Source organism: Taudactylus pleione, unplaced genomic scaffold, assembly GCF_031769625.1.
Source record: "Taudactylus pleione unplaced genomic scaffold, aTauple2 ptg001788l, whole genome shotgun sequence".
NCBI lineage: Eukaryota > Metazoa > Chordata > Amphibia > Anura > Myobatrachidae > Taudactylus > Taudactylus pleione.
The window spans coordinates 149888-169856 of record NW_028286185.1 but is presented as its reverse complement, the minus strand read 5'-3'; the positions used below and the strand labels follow the sequence as shown (position 1 = coordinate 169856).

General features: G+C 42.8%; 1 protein-coding gene and 1 pseudogene across 4 annotated transcripts in view; both read right to left on the bottom strand.

Moving 5' to 3' along the window:
* Positions 1-4452: 4452 nt before the first annotated feature.
* On the bottom strand, positions 4453-4571 carry LOC148436354 (5S ribosomal RNA; annotated as a pseudogene).
* Positions 4572-15251: 10680 nt separating this feature from the next.
* LOC148436353 (uncharacterized) overlaps positions 15252-19969 on the bottom strand; it is a 49084-nt gene continuing 44366 nt past the window's right edge. For 3 of the 4 annotated variants that reach the window (XM_088465003.1, XM_088465005.1, XM_088465004.1), the window contains exon 7: positions 15253-17445. In XM_088465003.1, coding sequence (XP_088321129.1) covers positions 16970-17445 — 476 coding nt within the window. In that variant the 3' untranslated portion in view covers positions 15253-16969. Of the gene's footprint in view, positions 17446-19969 lie in introns of all 4 variants that reach the window. The other variant, XM_088465006.1, reaches the window with a different exon arrangement.

The window sequence follows — 19969 nt, the reverse complement described above, 5'->3', positions numbered from 1 at the left end:
GCCATCCACGCTGGGAGCTGTGCTTCCGGCTCCAATCAGTCAGCACACAGCACCGCAGCCTTGCTATGTAGCTGTGGCACCAGGAGCTAAGCTCCCAGCCCCAGCATGGAACACTCAATGGCTCCTTATAGAAGACGCCATGCACCGAGGGGTTAACACTGCCACGGCCATCTGAGGAGGTCCAGGCAGCGGAAGATCACATAAATACATTTTAATACACACCGGGCACTTAGCGCCAATAATACATTTAAATACTGAGTGCCTAGCACCTATTGTTACATTTAAAAATGGCGCCGCAGCACAGGGGGTTAACCCCTTCTGTGCCATGGCCATGATCCACGTGTGATGTGGGATAACCGGAAGCTGGCACTTGAATAAATTTGAATAGAAGCTAGCTCCTCCCCCTCTATACCCCCTACAGGTCAGACTAAATAAACTGTGCCCGAGGAGAGCTGGAAAATAAATCATAGAGGAGAAGAGAAGCTAGAACATACCTGAACAAATAAACATATATGCAAACAAATCAAGGAAACCTTGAAGAAAACATCTGTCCAAACCTGGAAGAACAATAGCGAATGCAGGTGGAACAGCACTATGTGGGCATCCAGTGTCCCCTGTGGAATCGGAGAAAGGGATTTATCGGTAAGTACCAAAATCCTGTCTTCTCCTTCATCCACTAGGGGACACTGGAGTCTCAGTACAGTGGGGACATCCCAGAGCTCACATCCCGGGTGGGAGAGGGCTAAGAACCCTGCAAAACAGCACGGCCATACTGTGAAGCAGATGCCGCAACTGTGTTAAAACGGGAAACATTTTTGCAAAAGTATGCCGGCCTGACCAAGAGGCCGCCTGACAAAGCTGAGTTAGGGAAACACCGAGGGCAGCCGCCCACGAAGGACCCACCGAGCACGTAGAATGCACTGTGATTGAAGTAGGAGGTTGATTCGATGCAGCCAAATAGGCCTGTCTGATAGTCAGACGAATCCATCCTGAAATAGTCTCTTTTGAAGCCGGCCCACCAGGACGCGCCATATCATATCGAACAAACAGCGTATCCGACTTTCTGAGGGATGCAGTCCTATCAACATAAATCCGAAGAGCCCAAACCACGTCTAGGGATCTGGATGCTGAAGAATCGTCTTAATACACCGGAACCACAATCGGTTGGTCGATGTGGAACGCAGACACCTTAGGTAAAAAAGATAACTGTGTACGGAGCTCAGCCCTATCCTCCTGAAAAATGAAGTAAGGTGGACGACAAGAAAGCACCCCTAGCTCCGACACACGCCTAGCAGACGCGAGCGCCAAAAAGAGAACCTCTTTCCAAGTTAAACATTTTAATTCCACAGTCTGTAAAGGTTCTAATAGTGAAGACTGGAGAAAGGAGAGGACTAAGGAACTAATTCAGACCCGCTCGCGAGCGTTGAGCGCTCGCAAGTGGGTCGATGTTGGGCAAGTGCGCATGCGCACGACGGAGGCTGCTCCGTCGTGCGCATGCGCGAGACCCGGATAGCGATGGGCAAGCCGTCGCTCCGGGTCTCGCACCAAAGGGGGCGTGCTGTCGATGGTGACAGCACGCCCCCTTTGGTGGGCGTGCCGGGGGCGTGGCTGCCCAGACGGAGTTGTTCCCATGGGTACGCCTACCGTCTGGGTCCGGCCCCACTGACATCACTAGTGATGTCAGTGGGAGTGCTTTTGGCTCTAATAGAGCCAAAAGTACTCCAGGGCTTGCGGCCAACGAGACCCTACCGCAAGGGTCTCGTCACAAGCCCGATGGTCGCGATGGACGCTCGCTCGCACAAGCTGTGGGTGGTAACCCACAGCTATGCGAGCGGCCAAAAGGCTGCACTATGGAAAAAAAAAACGCCCTGATTCAGAGCGGGCGCTCGTTCAGAGCGTCCGGCTCTGAATCAGGGCCTAAATCCAAATTCCATGGGGCCGTAGGAGGTACAAACGGAGGTTGCAACCTGCAAACCCCCTGTAGAAATGTCTGGACATCCGGCAATAATGCTAGTCTCCTTTGAAAGAAAATTGACAGAGCCGAAATCTGAACCTTCAAAGATCCCAGACGATGGCCCGCTGATAAACCAGCCTGTAGAAAAAGAAGCCTTGCTATCTTAAATTCTGACGGTGGCGAACTCCTGCGTTCACCCCAAGATACATACGCCTTCCGTATACGCTGATAGTGCTTAGACGTAACTTCCTTTCTAGCCCTCAGCCGAGTAGGAATTACCCTTGAAGGGATACCTCTTCTTCTTAGGATAGGCCTTTCAACAGCCACGCCATCAACTAATCCGCTTTAAGTTCTGATAAACGGACCCTGGTGCAGAAGGTCCTTCTGCAGAGGAAGAGGCCACAGGTCGTCTTATCAGCAGCCAACATGGTTGGAATACCACGCCCGCCTGGGCCAGTGTGGGGCCACCAACAGTACCTTTACCCTTTCTCGTTTGATTTTTTGAAGCTTACGAGAAAGAAGTGGGAGTGGAGGGATAAGGTAAACAAACTGAGACCTCCAAGGAGTTGTAAGAGTATCCACTGTCACCGCCTGTGGGTCTATTGTCCGTGAGCAGTAGAGAGGCCATTGATGGATCAACCTTGACGTCATGAGATCTACCTGAGGAAGACCCCAACGCTGAATCAGTTGTTGAAACACCTGTGGTTTGAGCGTCCATTTCCCCGGATGTCTTGTCGACTGAGGTAGTCGCCTCCCAATTTCTGCTGAAATTGCTACTGCTAATTCCTCTGCCCAGAGAAGAATGCGGCTTACCTCCCTCATGGCGGACTGACTCTTGGTGCCGCCTTGTCTGTTTATGTACGCCACAGCTATGGCATTTGTTGGACTGCACTCTGATTGCATGGCCCTTCAACAGGGGCTGTGCCATCCGAAGAGCATATAACACTGCCCTTATCCTTATGGGCAGTACCGCCTCCGGTCGAGTCCAGCGGCCCTAAAAGTGTCCTCCCCGAGTCACTGCCCTCCATCCTCTCAGACTGCTGTCTGTGGTGAGGAGAATCCATTCCCACATTGCAAACCTCTTGCCTACCAGTAAGTGTGAGGAATTCAGCCACCAATGAGAAATGTTCGAGCCTTGGGTGACAGTTGTACTCGCTGGTAAAGAAAAAAGGTGGGACCCTGACCACTGAGAGATGAATGGAATGGACGGGTATGGAACTCCAGTCTTGAATGGACTCGAAGGTCGCAAACATATTCCCCAAAGGAGGAATACGCAGGTGTACTAACACCCTGCGATGGCGTAGTATCAACCACACCATGTGTTGGATGGAGCTGTCTTTTTCCTGCGGAAGAAACACCCTCTGCTCCACCATGTCCAAAAACATCCCTAGGAAAAGCAGACGCTGAGTAGGCTGTTGGAAATTCAGGATCCATCCCTCCTGCCGTAATTGAGTGACTGACGGAGCCTTGAGACATAGATCGTCCAAGTACGGGACTATAGTGACACCCTGAATCCGAAGAAAGGCCATCATTACAGCCCTGACCTTCGTGAACACTCTTAGTGCTGATGAAAGACCAAAGGGTGAAATTGAAATTGAGTCCCGCACTGCGTGATGAAACCAAATGGGAATGTGGAGATAGGCATGGTGCCGTGACTTGGAAGTGAACAGAGGTTGCTGCGGAAGAGTACTAACCACTGTACAATCACGGCCTCCCTCTCGAGACCTGCAATGACAGACTGCACGGACTCTATCTTGAACCTTAAGTTCCGCAAATAAAGTTGAAATGTTTCAGGTTCAGAATGGGTCTCACTGAACCGTCCGACTTGGGAACTACAACCAAGCTGGAATATAAGCTTTGACCCTGATTGTATAACAGTTTGTCTGCTGACGCCTGAAATTGCAAAAGCGAGCTCCCACCTTGGGGTCCCCCAGGGGAGAAGGTAGTGCGTCATGCCGGAGGCTTAACTGCTGGGAGGAAGATGCAGTGGCTCTACCCCTGCCTCTGGGACCACGGGACATAGCGGGAGCTACTCTGGAACGACCCCTGAATTTCCTTGGGATCCGCAAGGACCGAAAGGACGGTCCAAAGAGGAGTTGCAGATGGGAGATAAGTGGACTTAGCACCTGTGGCTTTAGAGATCCACTTGTTCTTATCCAAACAGAGCTTCCCCTGTGAATGGAAAAGCTTCCACAGCTCTTTTAACTTCCTCATCCGCCTGCCATTGTCTCAGCCACAGGGCTCTGCGGCTGAGATAGCCAAAGCCGAGGATCTAGAGGAAAGATAATAAATATCTTTTGAAGTCTCCCTGATAAAGGGAAGCAGACTCTGCAATCTGTTCCATTAAAAGAACCAGATCCTCCACCGGAACACCAGTTTTAAGGCCCTCAGCAAGCTGCGTAGCCCAAGCTTCCACAGCATTGTTGACCCAACAACTGACTAGTGCGGGTCAAGTTACAGTGTACCTAGACGTTTGAACTCGGGTTGTCTGGGGATAAAGTCTGCAGCACCTGGTATTCCCAGGCGGACTCTCATCCAAGTACTAACCAGGCTTGACCCTGCTTAGCTACCAAGATCAGATGAGATCTGGCGTGTTCAGGGTGGTGTGGCTGTAGGCTGCCAGACAGATGTGCCCTGAGCTATTCCCTAGGCACACTAAAGTATGGCAGTGGCGAGAACTGCTCCCATACAGGGAGCACCGTCTTTTTAAAAGACATGACATCGACTTCCGGTGGGCGGGGCACCCAGAGTGGCCGCATTTTACTTGGGCTCCAGCCTTATATGCTATAAATGACCCAGGATTGGGTTTCTTTACCCGAATTAATCACCCAAAAGCTGCCTACTACAACGCCACTGCACTACAGAGTGACTTGTTTCAGTTATTGGGTCTGGAGCCAGAATCTATCCACCGGGATCCAGGCCTGAAGAGGTCAGGCGTTCATGACTGCCCCCCGCCATTTTGGGCATGAAAAGCCTGAGAGAAGACTCTCCTTCTCCTGCTAAAGCGGCCATCTCTGCCTTCTCAGGAGTCGCACCGCAGAGATTGCTAGCCCCCTTGAAGACTACACCTGCATGGGATAATTATATGTGGCAGCAGAAGACTGGCAAGCGTTCGCGGACCATCCGTTTTACCCGCTGCTGACGTCCTGGCCTGAAGTGGTTAACACGCGGAGGCGCTGTACCTGTGACCGCTCCCTTGGATTGGCAGTGTGGGTGATCAGGTCGTGCGTTGCGGTCCGGAGCCTCTCCTCTGGTCATTGGCAGCGGTGATCATCGATCCCCTCCGGTACTGCAACATAGCCTGAGGTTACACTTGTTCTAATTAGCGGAGCTTACCTGCCGGATGCGGGCTGAGGTTCCGGGGGGCGATGTCCGGGTGATAGGGATGTGCCTGCTCGGTATATCTCCTAGACCCCACTGCATACTCAGCCGCTGATGGGACAGTCCTTCCGGGTACTTCTGCTGCAAGCTACGCGGCCTGATACCCCCTCCACTGCTGTTCCTGACACGGTGTCTCCCCGAGTGTGACTGTCAATATAGCTGGGGATCTATCTGGCTCCGGTCCTTTGCTGGATGTTGGCAGCTATTTGCTGAAGACCGCTGCACGCCTGGAAACCTGTTTGATGCCCTTGAGATTGCGCGGGCAATGAAGGACCTGTCATAGATCCTGGATCCCCTTTTGCTGCATTTGAAGGAGACGATCTGATCTTAAGTGCCTTGTACCCTGATGTGATAATCGGAGAATACTTACTTGGAAGCTGTCGCTAATCTCTCCCTCCTCCCAGGGACCCCAACCTCTACACAGAAGTCTGATTTCCGGTGTGTGCCAGCAATCCATTGTCTTTCTGGTTGAAGACTACTTGTAATAATTATCCGACCCCCTCTGCTTCTCCCCCGACCCCGATTACCTGCTTGGTTGTTAACCCCATCCCTATACCGCGGTCTCTGAGTGCTGAGGAGGCATCGCTGATTCGGACACTGGGCTGCTGATGTCCGGACTTTCTATTTTTGCTGTTCTGGGAAGGTGCGGAGGCCGAGGTGCTCATTTTGCTGCACTTGGCTAATACCCCGGTTGTCCTGGACTTTGTTGTGCCATGCTGAAAGTCTGATAAGTAACACAGCTAAATATTTATACTTGTTGTTTTTCTTTTTGTGAGCTTTTAGTATATTGTACTTTGAACAGTGAAGATATACCTTTGTCTATCATATGTATTATATCTGACCTAACACTAGTACATCGCTGCCATCTGCTGGTCAAAGTGACAAACAACAGTATCTAATTCTAGCCTCTATGCTGATAGGCATTTCATAAATTATCTGTATATCATTGTTGCCACATACTGGCAGCAACGGAAGCAAATTTTGTTAGTTTCATGTTACAGGTACACGGTGTATCATGGAACCTTGGTAGGGCTTCATCATATAGAGGAATGTAGCTCAATTATTCTTGCTCAGATTATAAGACATAGGTATTAGACAGAATGATGTATATTTTTGAATCTTCATAACATGTCTGCAATTTAGGGGTGGTCCGTGCGCATATATGCCTGTACCTTGCTATATCTCTTGCTAATCTAGTGTCCTGCTGAGGAATTTGGAATTCTTCTGACCTTACTAACTGCTAAGGATCTACTTTGAGTAGAATTTTCAATGGATCTCTCACTAGGTTATGGACAGATACGTCCGTAAATCTACTCCCGCTTCACAAGGGTCGACAGGTAAAATGGACAAAGTGTCTAAGACTCCAGCTAAAGTTATTCCCCCTTCATCACGTAGTGACACTGCTGATATGGAACCTGAGGAAGCTACAAATTTCAGTCATCACTCTCAGGGTCCCTCGTCAGTTGCTGAAACGGCTCAGGAAATTTCTAAAATACTAATGCCTCTAATAGATAAAAAACTGGATTCCCTCCAGTCATCTTTTGACGCTGCACTTGCTAAAATAGATTCCAATACCTCCAGACTCGCTGCCTTAGAGCAGCGAGTTAGTGATGTGGAGGATCGCTCCCATGATATGCAACACACTGTAGATACGCAATTGAACAGTGTTCAATCGCTATTAGTCAAAATTGATGATATGGAAAATCGACTTCGAAGAAGTAATTTGAGGTTTATTGGGGTACCTGAGCAAATAACTGGCCAGGCTCTGGTTCAACTGGTAGCCCACAAAATCCCTGCAGCCCTAAATTTGTCGGAAAATTCCATCTTGCCCCACGTAGAGAGGGTCCATAGAATAGGTCCGGAAAGACCAGCGCCTAATTCACGATCTAGACCAGTGATTGCAAAGTATCTAGACTATCGAATGAAGGAAAGGATACTTGCTGAATATAGGAAGATACCCACACTAATGATAGATGGTTATAAGGTGCTCATATTCCAGGATTTTTCAGCAACGGTAACACAGAAAAGACGGGAGTTTTCAGATGTGTGCAAATTATTGTATGAGCGCAACACTAGATTTGCTCTGCTATATCCTGCCAAGCTGAGGGTGGAGGATGGGGGTCAAACATTGTATTTTTCAGACCCTAAGATTGCTAAACATCATTTTGGTGTGGGTATAGACAGGGAGCGCCCGCCGCAACGGTCACCAAATAGATGATTGGATAACTGTTATAACACCAATTTAAGGTACGATTCTAATTTCTAAGCATCCACGATCATCCCTGAGAGTAGATTGTTCATTTACATTTGATGCTAATCTGTTAAACGAGAAACTAATATTGAATGCCATCACGTCTGATTGACATAAAGGAGCATTCCTCGTTCCAGTGAAGTTTTTCTAGTGTACTGATACACGTTTTGTTTGCTACTTTATAAGTGATATTTAGTAGTTCAGGTGTGAATCACAGGTTGCGAGTAATGAACACCACATTGAAATGTTGGAGAGAAAATAAAAGAAAAGGGTGTAAGAGACATTGCGCAGAAATGTATAATGCATTTATTTTTCTATGGTTTTTCATTTTTATTTTTATTTAAATTTTTTATTTTGTTGGCTCTCTCTCGTTTTCTCTCTCCCCCCCTGGGGGAATTCGGTGCCGGGGGTTTCGCATTCTTTAAATAAGGTGGTCTCCGCATGCTGGGACGGAGTACCACGTTTTGACTTCATTTTGTTCTTAAACTGTTTTGTCCCACAGCAAGGTATTGGATAAGACATGTCTAACGATATGAATACTGGTAATACTGGGGCACCGGTTTGTTAAGTTGAAATTTTTATCTTGGAATGTTGGGGGTTTGAACTCTACTATTAAGCGCAAAAGAGTAGTAACTCATTTAAAAAAATTTAAGTCAGATGTAGTTTTTCTGCAGGAAACGCATTGGGCAGAGGGAGATATTTCCACTTTGAGGACCCCATGGATAGGGGAATGTATTAAGGCTAGCTGCGGTAGAAAGATCAGGGGGGTGGCCACAATATTTCAAAGGAATCTGCAATATTCTATTATAAATACCATAGCTGATCCTAATGGAAGATTTTTGATTATTGATGTAGAGATTCAGGGTGCCTGTTATACTCTGGTAAATCTGTATGCACCAAATGTTTCACCTCAAGAATTTATGAGAAGTGTGATGGACATCTTGGCACAACGTACTAACTATGCATTGATAGTGGCGGGAGATTTCAATTCAGTAGAGAATCCCTCATTAGACAACCGACTCCTCAATCATCTAATATGACAATATGGAGACAATTCCAATCTTTTAAAGCAAATCATCAACTTACAGATGTTTGGAGGCTATTGAACCCTACAGATAAATCATACACCTTTTACTCTGCTGTCCATAAATCTTGGTCGAGAATTGACTTGTTTCTGGTCTCAGATAGCCTGGTATCTAGAACACAGGAATCCAGATTGCATTCAATTCTAATATCTGACCACGCGCCTATTACAATTTCGTTGAGTGTAACGCAGTCTCCGAGAAACTTGAAACATTGGAGGTTTCCATCTTATTTGTACAAGTCCACTAAATTTAGAGATCACCTACTAGCACAGTGGATGAATTATCAAGACGATAATATAGAGGCATGGGATACACCAACAATTTTTTGGGGTGCATCGAAGGCTGTAATGCGGGGACAGATCATAGCTTTTGTCTCATCCCAGCGAAAGACAGAGGCTGCTGTGTATAAATCAATGTCAGAGGCCCTAACTTTAGCGTTACAAAATTATATAGTAGACCCTACTGATGTATCTCGGGAAACGTATGTTCAGGCGAAACAACTCTTAGAATCACACCTGTTATCCCAAGCTAAAAAGGATGTATTGTTTACTAAGCATAAATTTTACAGATGGGGGAACAAGGCTGGAAAGTTGCTTGCTAACGTGTCTAAGCCCTGGTGTAGAAGAACATATATCACAGCCATTAAAGATCCGCATACCAATGCTTTACTCACAACGAATAATGAAATTATAAATAAGTTTGAAGAGTACTATAAGGACTTATATAGAGATCTTCCTTTTGATCAGTCTCGGTATGAAGCTTTGATCCCCAATGACTTGTTGCCTTTATTAACTATAGAACAGCAGGAGGCACTCTCTGGGAAAATAACTCTAGATGAAATGCTGTCGGCTATTTCACAGTTACAACTCGGGAAATCACCGGGCCCAGATGGTTATTCAAACGAATATTATAAATTATTGCGGCACCAGGTGGCCCCGATTCTAGTGGATTTATTTAATGACATGATAGACAACAATTCTCCATTCCCATATTTTACAAATACAACTACAATATTGATCCCTAAACCTCAAAAGGATGTACAAAAATTAGAATCGTACCGACCTATTAGTTTGTTGAATACTGACGCGAAGTTATTAGCTAAAATTATGGCAAGTCGCTTACAAACTATTTTGACAGAATTACTAACTCCTCATCAACTGGGTTTTGTAAAAGGGCGTCACTCAGTTCGAGGAGTTAGAGCGGCCATTGCTGCAGTGGCAGTATCAGCTGGGACATCTCCAATTACCACTAATACTCTATTAAGTTTAGATACGACAAAGGCATTTGACACAGTGTTATGGCCCCACCTATTTAATGTGTTACAAATGCGTGGGTTCGGCTCTTCATTTATCGGACTGATCAAATATCTTTATTTATCCCCAATGACGTCCCTAATGATAAATGGTTGTACTAGTGCACCTATAGAGATGTTTAGAGGTACTAGACAAGGGTGTCCTCTGTCACCCCTCTTATTCGATCTAGCTATAGATCCGCTGATTAGAATATTGGAGAAGGACGATCTTTTTAAGGGAATAAAGATTGGTTCTAAAACAATAAAATTAACAGCATTTGCAGATGATATAATGCTTTACATTGCAAATCCTCATGACTGCTTAACGCATATACTGGGGCTTTTGAAAAGTTTTGAAGAAATATCAGGGTTCGCGGTGAACATAGGTAAATCGGAGGCACTTTATTTGGGTTCGCGCAATTCATTGCCACGTCTACCTAGTGATGTTCCACTTAAGTGGGCCAAAGACAGGATTACATACTTAGGTATTGTGCTTCCCAGCAATTTGGCAAATTTATATCCTTTTAATTATAGACCCATTATAAAAAAGATTTCGGACGAATTGGATGGCTGGAGGAATATCACTCTGTCATATATGGGTCGCGCGAGCTTAATCAAAATGATTTAATTTCCAAGATTAATGTACATGCTCCAAATCCTACCTTTGCTCATTACAGTTAAGGATCTGAGTCTTTTAAATAAGATATTTAGATCCTTTATATGGAATGGTAAACGGCCTAAGATTAGTTTGTTAAAATTGCAACAAACCAAATTGAATGGAGGAATAAGCTTTCCAGACATTAGATTATACAATAAAGCAGCTATGTTCCGTTATTTGTCGGATTGGATAAATGGATCAGAGAATTATGCCAATACTTCACTTGAGCGAGAGTTCTTAGACCAGTGCCGATTTGATTACATTTCTTCACTCCCCTGATCAGGAACTACCCACCACAATTAAAAATAATCCATTACTGTGGAATACAAAACGAGTTTGGCACTTAATAAGACAAGAGGCAGGCCTTAACTCACACAAATCATTATTTCTTCCTCTCGTAAGAAATCCGCATTTTCAGTCTGGGCAGGCGACATATCCATTCACAATATGGCGAGTGGGTGGCATTCAGAGAATAGGATGTTTGGTAGATAAAGAAGCATGTCGGGTTTTATCTTTTAGCGAAGCTGCAGAAAAGTATAATACTCTGTTGGGGTTCCCCATGGCCTTCCTGCAGGCAAAGCATTATATCAACTCAGTAATCCAGGTGTTTGTGGCGAAAGATTGGAATAATCCAGTAGATGACCTTCTTTCCAAACCTCCAATACTCAAGAAAGCTATTTCTAATTATTATCAATATTTTAAAATAACTTTGGATCACGCGTCCAATGGTAGGGGACTTTCGCAGTGGATTCAAAAATTTCCCTTGTATACAGTTGAACAGTTATTGACTGCCCTAAATTATTCTTGTAAATCTTTAACATCAACAATATATGTGGAGATGTTTCTAAACATTTTTCACAGAGCCTATTTGTCTCCGCATAGAAGTTTTTTAATGGGACGTTCGGTTTCTCATTCCTGTTATAGGTGCGGAGAAGATAATGCGGACTTATATCATTGCTTTTGGTCGTGCCCTATAGTCCGAGGATTTTGGTTACGGATCAAGCGATATGCGGAGTCAGCTTTACTCAATTATGTCCCTTTCACTCCAGAGTGGGCTATTTTTGGCATTATACCTGCAGATATAAGGGCTAGCAAAGGAAGCAGAAGACTGTTATTGGCAATTAGCGCGGCTGCTCGTAAAACGTTATTGCAGGAGTGGATTTCGACTTCCTCCCCCTCTTTTGTGTTATTTAAGACAAAATTATACAAAATATTTTAAATGGATTGGGTAGAGGTAGTCTTGGAGAAGGAAAAGAAAGTAGAGAAATTTTTTGATATGTGGGAATCATATATATCTACATTATCCCTCGACATAAGGCGCCAAATATATTATAGTGTGAAGGATACATCTTGGTTTTTACTCCAGACTATTGGGAATAATCCACCAATAGACATCAACTCTACCGCGACATAATGTGTTTACATCAGATGCAGGTGGCTGTGGTTCCTTTGGGGGAGGGGGGGGGGGGGGAGGATTGGGAGAGAGCTCTTTTTTTTTTTGCTTGTTTGTTTATATTTGTTTTTGTTTGTATCTGTCAAATGTTGAAAGTTTCAAATATTATCTGATATATAATATGATCTGATAACTAGGATGTATGCAGTGTTTATATGGTGGAATACTGCTATCATAAGCTATATATATGTATATGGTTTTTGATTTGTTTTTAGGTTTTTCTTTCTCCTTAGGTAGACACACTGTTACTATATTATGTCCAAAACAATTATGATCTATATGTCTACTGTACTCTATGTATATCTATATTTTTCGTGACTGTTATTTTGATGTATTTGATTGTGTTTATGTGCGGTGTCTCAATAAAAGAAATTGTTTTAAAAAAAAAGTAGGTTTTAAAAAAGACTCCGATTGAAATAATCTGCATCCAGTGTACCCGTTTTCCAATCAGGAAGCCACCATGGGTGTATAAAAGTTCACCCTGTCACGGACCTGGCATTATTGGTGTGTAAGGTCTGTAACTGTGAAAGGGGTCTTACATGGGATGTAGGCATTTACAAATCCCCAGTGCAACCCACCTTCTGCGTTGTGAAAGAAGTTATCAGTCCTATAGAAATATTTCTGTAAATGATATCCCCTTTCCTTTAATAGTGTGTGCATTATTTATTCACGCCCCTGAATGGACACAATCTATTATGTAGTAGTGACAGTGTTTGATAGCCAAGTATAAAGCAGTCATTTAATTTTAATCAAATAATATACTGTAAAATGTGTGAACCATTAATTCAATGTTATAAGATTATTAGGGGTAATTTTACTAAGAATCGAGTTTGTGTGAGTTTAGCCTGTTCTTCAAACTCGCAAATTTACTAAGAAAAAACAGGTGTGTTTTATCAAAACAAACATCAAATCTTGTACGTGTTTTCTAAAATCCCCCAAATACACCATCGCCAAAACTCGCAATTACTTCCCATAGGAAACCATACAACTCGCAAATTTACCAAGAATCGAGTTTGTAAACTCATTAGAGAAAATAACAAACTCACCACTAAATACTTTTCAAATAGACGACCTCCTGAGATGAGTGTTTGGGCGAGTTTGGAAGTGTTCACAGGTGTTTGTAGTTTCACTTATTGGCAACACAATGATGATGCCTATAAAAGTGGCTAAAGCTGCAGCGTACATTAGTCTGGAGAGTTCTGCAGCACTGCCGGGAATATGATGTGGCTGGGATTTATGGGGCTCTACCAGCAGGCTGAAAGCAACCAGGAGCAAGAAACTGAGCAAGCTCAGGAGGTAATGCCGGTTTCCCAAAGCTTGCGCAGGGCATGTTTCTTTAGGAGGTGTTTGAACCTGAACGCATTGGCCGATGGTGAGGTCATACAGATGTTCCGGCTGAACCATAACATCTTCCATCTGTATGACCGAGTCAAACTGGACCTAGACCCTGACACAGCACGTTCCCACTATGTCTCAGGCGTGCATAAGCTTCTGGCTGTGTTGCAGTTTCTGGCTACTGGGAATTTTCAGTCTGTTACTGGTAGAGTTCTTGGTATATCCCAGTCCACATTTTCCAGATACTTCACCCAGGTACTGGCCTCATTTAGGACACTTATGGATTCCTGCATCTGCTTCCTTAGCCATGAGACACAGTGGCAAGGTAGCTTTGTATGGCATTGCAGGCATGCCAAATGTCTTGGGTGCTATTGACTGCACACACATTGAACTGAGACCACCTAGGGCCAGGGCACATGTATACCTAAATAGGCACCATGCCCATTCTAACATGCAGGTGGTGTGTGATGCAAAAATTTAAATCATGAGTGTAGTCGGCTACCCTGGCTCATGTCATGATGCCTTCATCCTCAATCAATCATCCCTTCATAATTGTTTTGATGCCGGAGGGATGGTTGCTGGGTCAGTACCTTAGACATTGCCACTTTAGTAATGTTACGCATGTTTAGATCTGTTCACTAAATATATTTTGAATTTATTTACAGGTGATTCTGGGTATGGGTGTCTTCGTTGGCTTCTGACCCCGTTGGCACTTCCAGTTTTTCCTGCTGAGCATAGTTATAATCGAACACATACTGTAAGTCTACTAGATCTGTGATAGAGCATACATTTGGGCTGCTTAAATCTCATTTCCGATGTCTGGATAAATCGGGTGGTCTTTTGTTATACGCTGTTGCTAAAGTTTCAGATATTGTGCTCAGCTGCTGTCTATTGCATAATGTGTTTTCAGCAGCCAATCCCGGCTGATTTTGCTTTAGACAGTGAGCAGGCAGGAGACTCTGGGCCCGATTCTGACCCGCTCATGAGCGCACAGCGCTCGCAAGTGGGACAATGGTCCCTCACTGCGCATGCTGGAGCTGGCCCCGTGCAGACTGTTCTCCGGAGGTCTGCGATCTCCAAACAGATTAATAACACAGGTCTGCGTTGAAAAAGCTTTTTTAACATACGTATAGATTTTTGGCTTCTGAACACGAAAAATGACTCCCGATTTTGCATATCACATCATGTTTTTCTGCAAGGTCCACATGGGCCTGGAGCTGAAATCTACAAAGGGCCTAAACCCCATACTGTCTAAAGGAACATTGCACCACACAACTACAAGGTGAGCTGGCGAAGGTGGAACCAAATGCAACAGATGCAACAGTTTTGCCCTGTGCCGGCTCATTTTAACCCCTGCCTACTACCACATACACAGTACACACTACACACACACAGTACATACACAGTACACACCACATACAGTACAGTTTAAATTTTTAGGCAATGTCAAGGATCTAAACTACAAAGAAATAGACAGGGAAATGCTTAATAATGACAGAAACCTTGGCTGCAATATGAGTTTAAAGGTACATTTTTTGAATTCCCATATTGAGCATTTCCTGAATAATCTCGGACACTACAATGAAGAACAGGGTGAACGGTTCCATCAAGAAGTTAAAGATGTAGAAAGAAGATACCAGGGTAATTGGGACGTCAGCATGATGGCTGACTACTGCTGGATGATACACAGAGACGACACAGAAAAAGCTTATAAGCAAAAAACAAAGTTTGAAGACAAAAAACCCCCCAAGATATTCACGATTTTTTCAATAATTATGGTTTTATTTCTATTATTGTTTGATTTTATTGTTATTTTATTATGGAATTAAGACAAAAACACAGTGATATCATCTACATTTCGTATTTCCCAATAAATATGTCAAAAACAATTAAACTTCTTGTTTTTTCTTAAAAATGTTTGTAACCCCCTTATAGGTAAATGCGATGTGGTAATTTTTTTTTAATATACTATTTCTTGATGTCCACAGGAGTATAATTAAGAATATAAAAGTATTATTAAAAAAGCTTTCAATACCATAAATTTCGCAGACCTGTGTAATAAATCTCATTCAAATTACACACAAATATGTAGGATGGGCCTATCCAGGCATGCAAGTTCAATAAGAATCACGGAGAATATGCTAGATTACATGTGTTTATTACAGCATATTGATCTCCATATGATGGGAGTTTATATAACAAATATGACTATTAAGTAGCTATAACCTAATATCTATTGTATCAAGAGATATACACACTTACACTATATTATACTACTGATTGTAATCTATATAATACATATACTTACTTGGTAATTATAATAGTGATTCTCACAATATTGTCACATACAGCAGCGCACTAGTTAGTGTATGAGTTAGACACTGGTGACTGAGCACGATTGAGTGTTTTGCTGTGTTTTAACCCAAGCACTTAGGTGGAAATTAATGATTAGTAATAAAAGTGATATTATAGCATTATTGGGACATTGAGCACTGGTATTGGGATTATTTTCTTGTTGTGTAATTTAGTAGTGATATATCCCTGAGTAGCACACCCCTGAAGGCGACTAGACGATACTGAGATAGTCATGTCATTATAACCAGGGTAGTCTTGCAATCACAATAGGCATGGTGTGACCTATTAACCCTTTCTCCATTTCCTTATATTTGAATTAATAAAGGTTATATTTTACTTGATAACAATGAGCCACTCAAGACAACCCCTGTCCCTTTCCCCCCCCCTTTTTTGATATGAATATTCCCTTAGAGCTGGAAATGCTCACTGGTACTTAGGTTGCCGCCTGGTCTTACACACGGGTGACACTGCTCTAGATGACAACTGCAGCGATTGAACAAATAGATGTTCCACAGGAGTCATAGCCATGCAGAAAAGTCTCTCACGATCAAAATTTTGACTGACAGGAACCGGAATACACATGCTAAGGGTACGCTATAACCGGCAAGATGGCGCTGGACTGGAACGTTTTTAAACGATATTGCACCAATAGCAAGCAAGACTGAAGATTAACAAAAGGCTAACAGCTGAGCCAGTGCCCGTCATCCAGTGGTCCCAGAAGTATGTGCGGCTGCCCAGTGTCCTTATCTTCCAGCAGGCGCCATCTTAGTTCTACATCTATGCTGCCTGGCAACACAGGAGGCTGTCTGAAGCTGCGGCGGAAGAATATGGCATCCCGTAAGGGGAGCGAGAAGGTAACAAACCTCGACAGCGGCTTCTGGCAACATTAAATAACCCCCTGACAGCATAGATAGCGAAATCTGTCACTGCCCCTGGGATAGTTCATATTAAAGTATTATACATTTGTATTTCATCTTTAGCAAACCCTATAATCATTATTTATTAAGATTTCCTTAGTGCGTACATTCCTCTTTTTATATAAATGGCACACATCCCAATTATCAGCAGATGGATAATTTAAACTGTTAAAATACTGTGTGTCCAGAGTGTTGCTACAACCCTATTTTGTGTCAGCTCATATAAATGCTTTTCTCTTGTGTAAAATCTCATGTCTACCAAGGTGTGACAGAGCATGGAAATGGTTTCTCACCTATGTGATCTCTGATGTGTAACAAGAGCTGATTTCTGTGTAAAACATTTCCCACACACAGAGCATGGAAATGGTTTCTCACCTGTGTGACATCTTTGATGTGTAATTAGATTTGATTTCTGTGCAAAACATTTCCCACACTCAGAGCATGAAAATGGTTTCTCACCTGTGTGACTTCTCTCATGTGTAATTAGATTTGATTTATTTTTAAAACATTTCCCACACACAGAACACGGAAATAATTTATCAGGTGTATGAGCTGCACTATGTGTAACAAAAGCTGGGGTATCAGGAGAACAGTCCGGATAATGATAAAAATTAGATGATATAGCTGCACTGTGAGGTACTGGATGTATATTTAGCATAACGAGATTATCTACTGGAGATTCCTGTGTGATGTTATCTTCTGTTTTAATATCTGTAGACAAGATGAGATCTCCCTCCAAGTCATTCCTGCTTGTGCGTCCATCTACTGGAAATACAATAACTATTATTAATTACAGCTTTTTATATAGCATAGACATACTGAGCAGCACTTTATATAGCACAGACACACTGAGAAGCATTTTATATAGCACAGACACACTGAGCAGCACGTTATATAGCACAAACATACTGAGAAGCACTTTATATAGCACAGACATACTGAGAAGCACTTTATATAGCACAGACATACTGAGAAGCACTTTATATAGCACAGACATACTGAGAAGCACTTTATATAGCAGACATACTGAGAAGCACTTTATATAGCACAGACATACTGAGAAGCACTTTATATAGCACAGACATACTGAGAAGGACTTTATATAGCACAGACACACTGAGAAGCACTTTATATAGCACAGACACACTGAGAAGCACTTTATATAGCACACACATAATGAGAAGCACTTTATACAGCACAGACATACTGAGAAGCACTTTATACAGCACATACATACTGAGAAGCACTTTATATAGCACAGACACACTGAGAAGCACTTTATACAGCACAGGCACACTGAGAAGCACTTTATATAGCACAGACACACTGAGAAGCACTTTATACAGCACAGGCACACTGAGAAGCACTTTATATAGCACAGACACACTGAGAAGCACTTTATATAGCACAGACACATTGAGAAGCACTTTATATAGCACAGACACACTGAGAAGCACATTATATAGCACAGACATACTGAGAAGCACTTTATATAGCACAGACATATTGAGAAGGACTTTATATAGCAAAGACACACTGAGAAGCACTTTATATAGCACAGACACATTAAGAAGCACTTTATATAGCACAGACATACTGAGAAGCACTTTATATAACACAGACATACTGAGAAGCACATTATATAGCACAGACATACTGAGAAGCACTTTATATAAAACAGACATACTGAGAAGGACTTTATATAGCACAGACACATTGAGAAGCACTTTATATAGCACAGACATACTGAGAAGCACTTTATATAACACAGACATACTGAGAAGCACTTTATATAGCACAGACATACTGAGAAGCACTTTATATAACACAGACATACTGAGAAGCATTTTATATAGCACAGACATACTGAGAAGCACTTTATATAACACAGACATACTGAGAAGCACTTTATATAGCACAGACATACTGAGAAGCACTTTATATAGCACAGACATACTGAGAAGCACTTTATATAAAACAGACATACTGAGAAGGACTTTATATAGCACAGACACATTGAGAAGCACTTTATATAGCACAGACATACTGAGAAGCACTTTATATAACACAGACATACTGAGAAGCACTTTATATAGCACAGACATACTGAGAAGCACTTTATATAGCACAGACATACTGAGAAGCACTTTTTATAGCACAGACATACTGAGAAGCACTTTATATAAAACAGACACACTGAGAAGCACTTTATATAGCACAGCAACACTGAGAAGCACTTTATATAGCACAGACATACTGAGAAGCACTTTTTATAGCACAGACATACTGAGAAGCACTTTATATAAAACAGACATACTGAGAAGCACATTATATAGCAAAGACACACTGAGAAGCACTTTATATAGCAAAGACACACTGAGAAGCACTTTATATAGCAGACACACTGAGAAGCACTTTATATAGCACAGACACACTGAGAAGCACTTTATATAGCACAGACACTGAGAAGCACTTTATACAGCACAGACACACTGAGAAGCACTTATATAGCACAGACACTGAGAAGCACTTTATATAGCAGACACACTGAGAAGCACTTTATATAGCACAGACATACTGAGAAGCACTTTATATAGCACAGACACTGAGAAGCACTTTATATAGCACAGACACACTGAGAAGCACTTATATAGCACAGACACTGAGAAGCACTTTATATAGCACAGACACACTGAGAAGCACTTTATATAGCACAGACACTGAGAAGCACTTTATATAGCACAGACACTGAGAAGCACTTTATATAGCACAGACACTGAGAAGCACTTTATATAGCAGACATACTGAGAAGCACATTATATAGCACAGACATACTGAGAAGCACTTTATACAGCACAGATATACTGAGCAGAAATTTACAAAGAATATTTAGTTATTCACATCAGTCCCTGCACCACTGGAGTTTACAATCTATAATCCCTACTGTATCTACCTCGCACTCACATTATGATTAATTTGTGTCAGTAGCCAATTAACCTACCAGTATGATTTTTGGAAGAAACACATACAAACTCCACGAAGCACCTTGGCTGGGAATTGAACTCAGTGCTGTTTGGCAGTAATGCTAACCATCACTCCACCATGTTACTATAATAAATAAAGCGTTTATTTGTTTAAATTGCAGGTAAGAGCTATGACCACATTATAACATTTACAAATGAACCAACAATAAAGACTCACGATGAACAGATAAAATATTGACATAAACTGGCACAAGCACATTATCAGCACATGTCATAGACCAGCACCAGGGACAGGCAGATGGCCC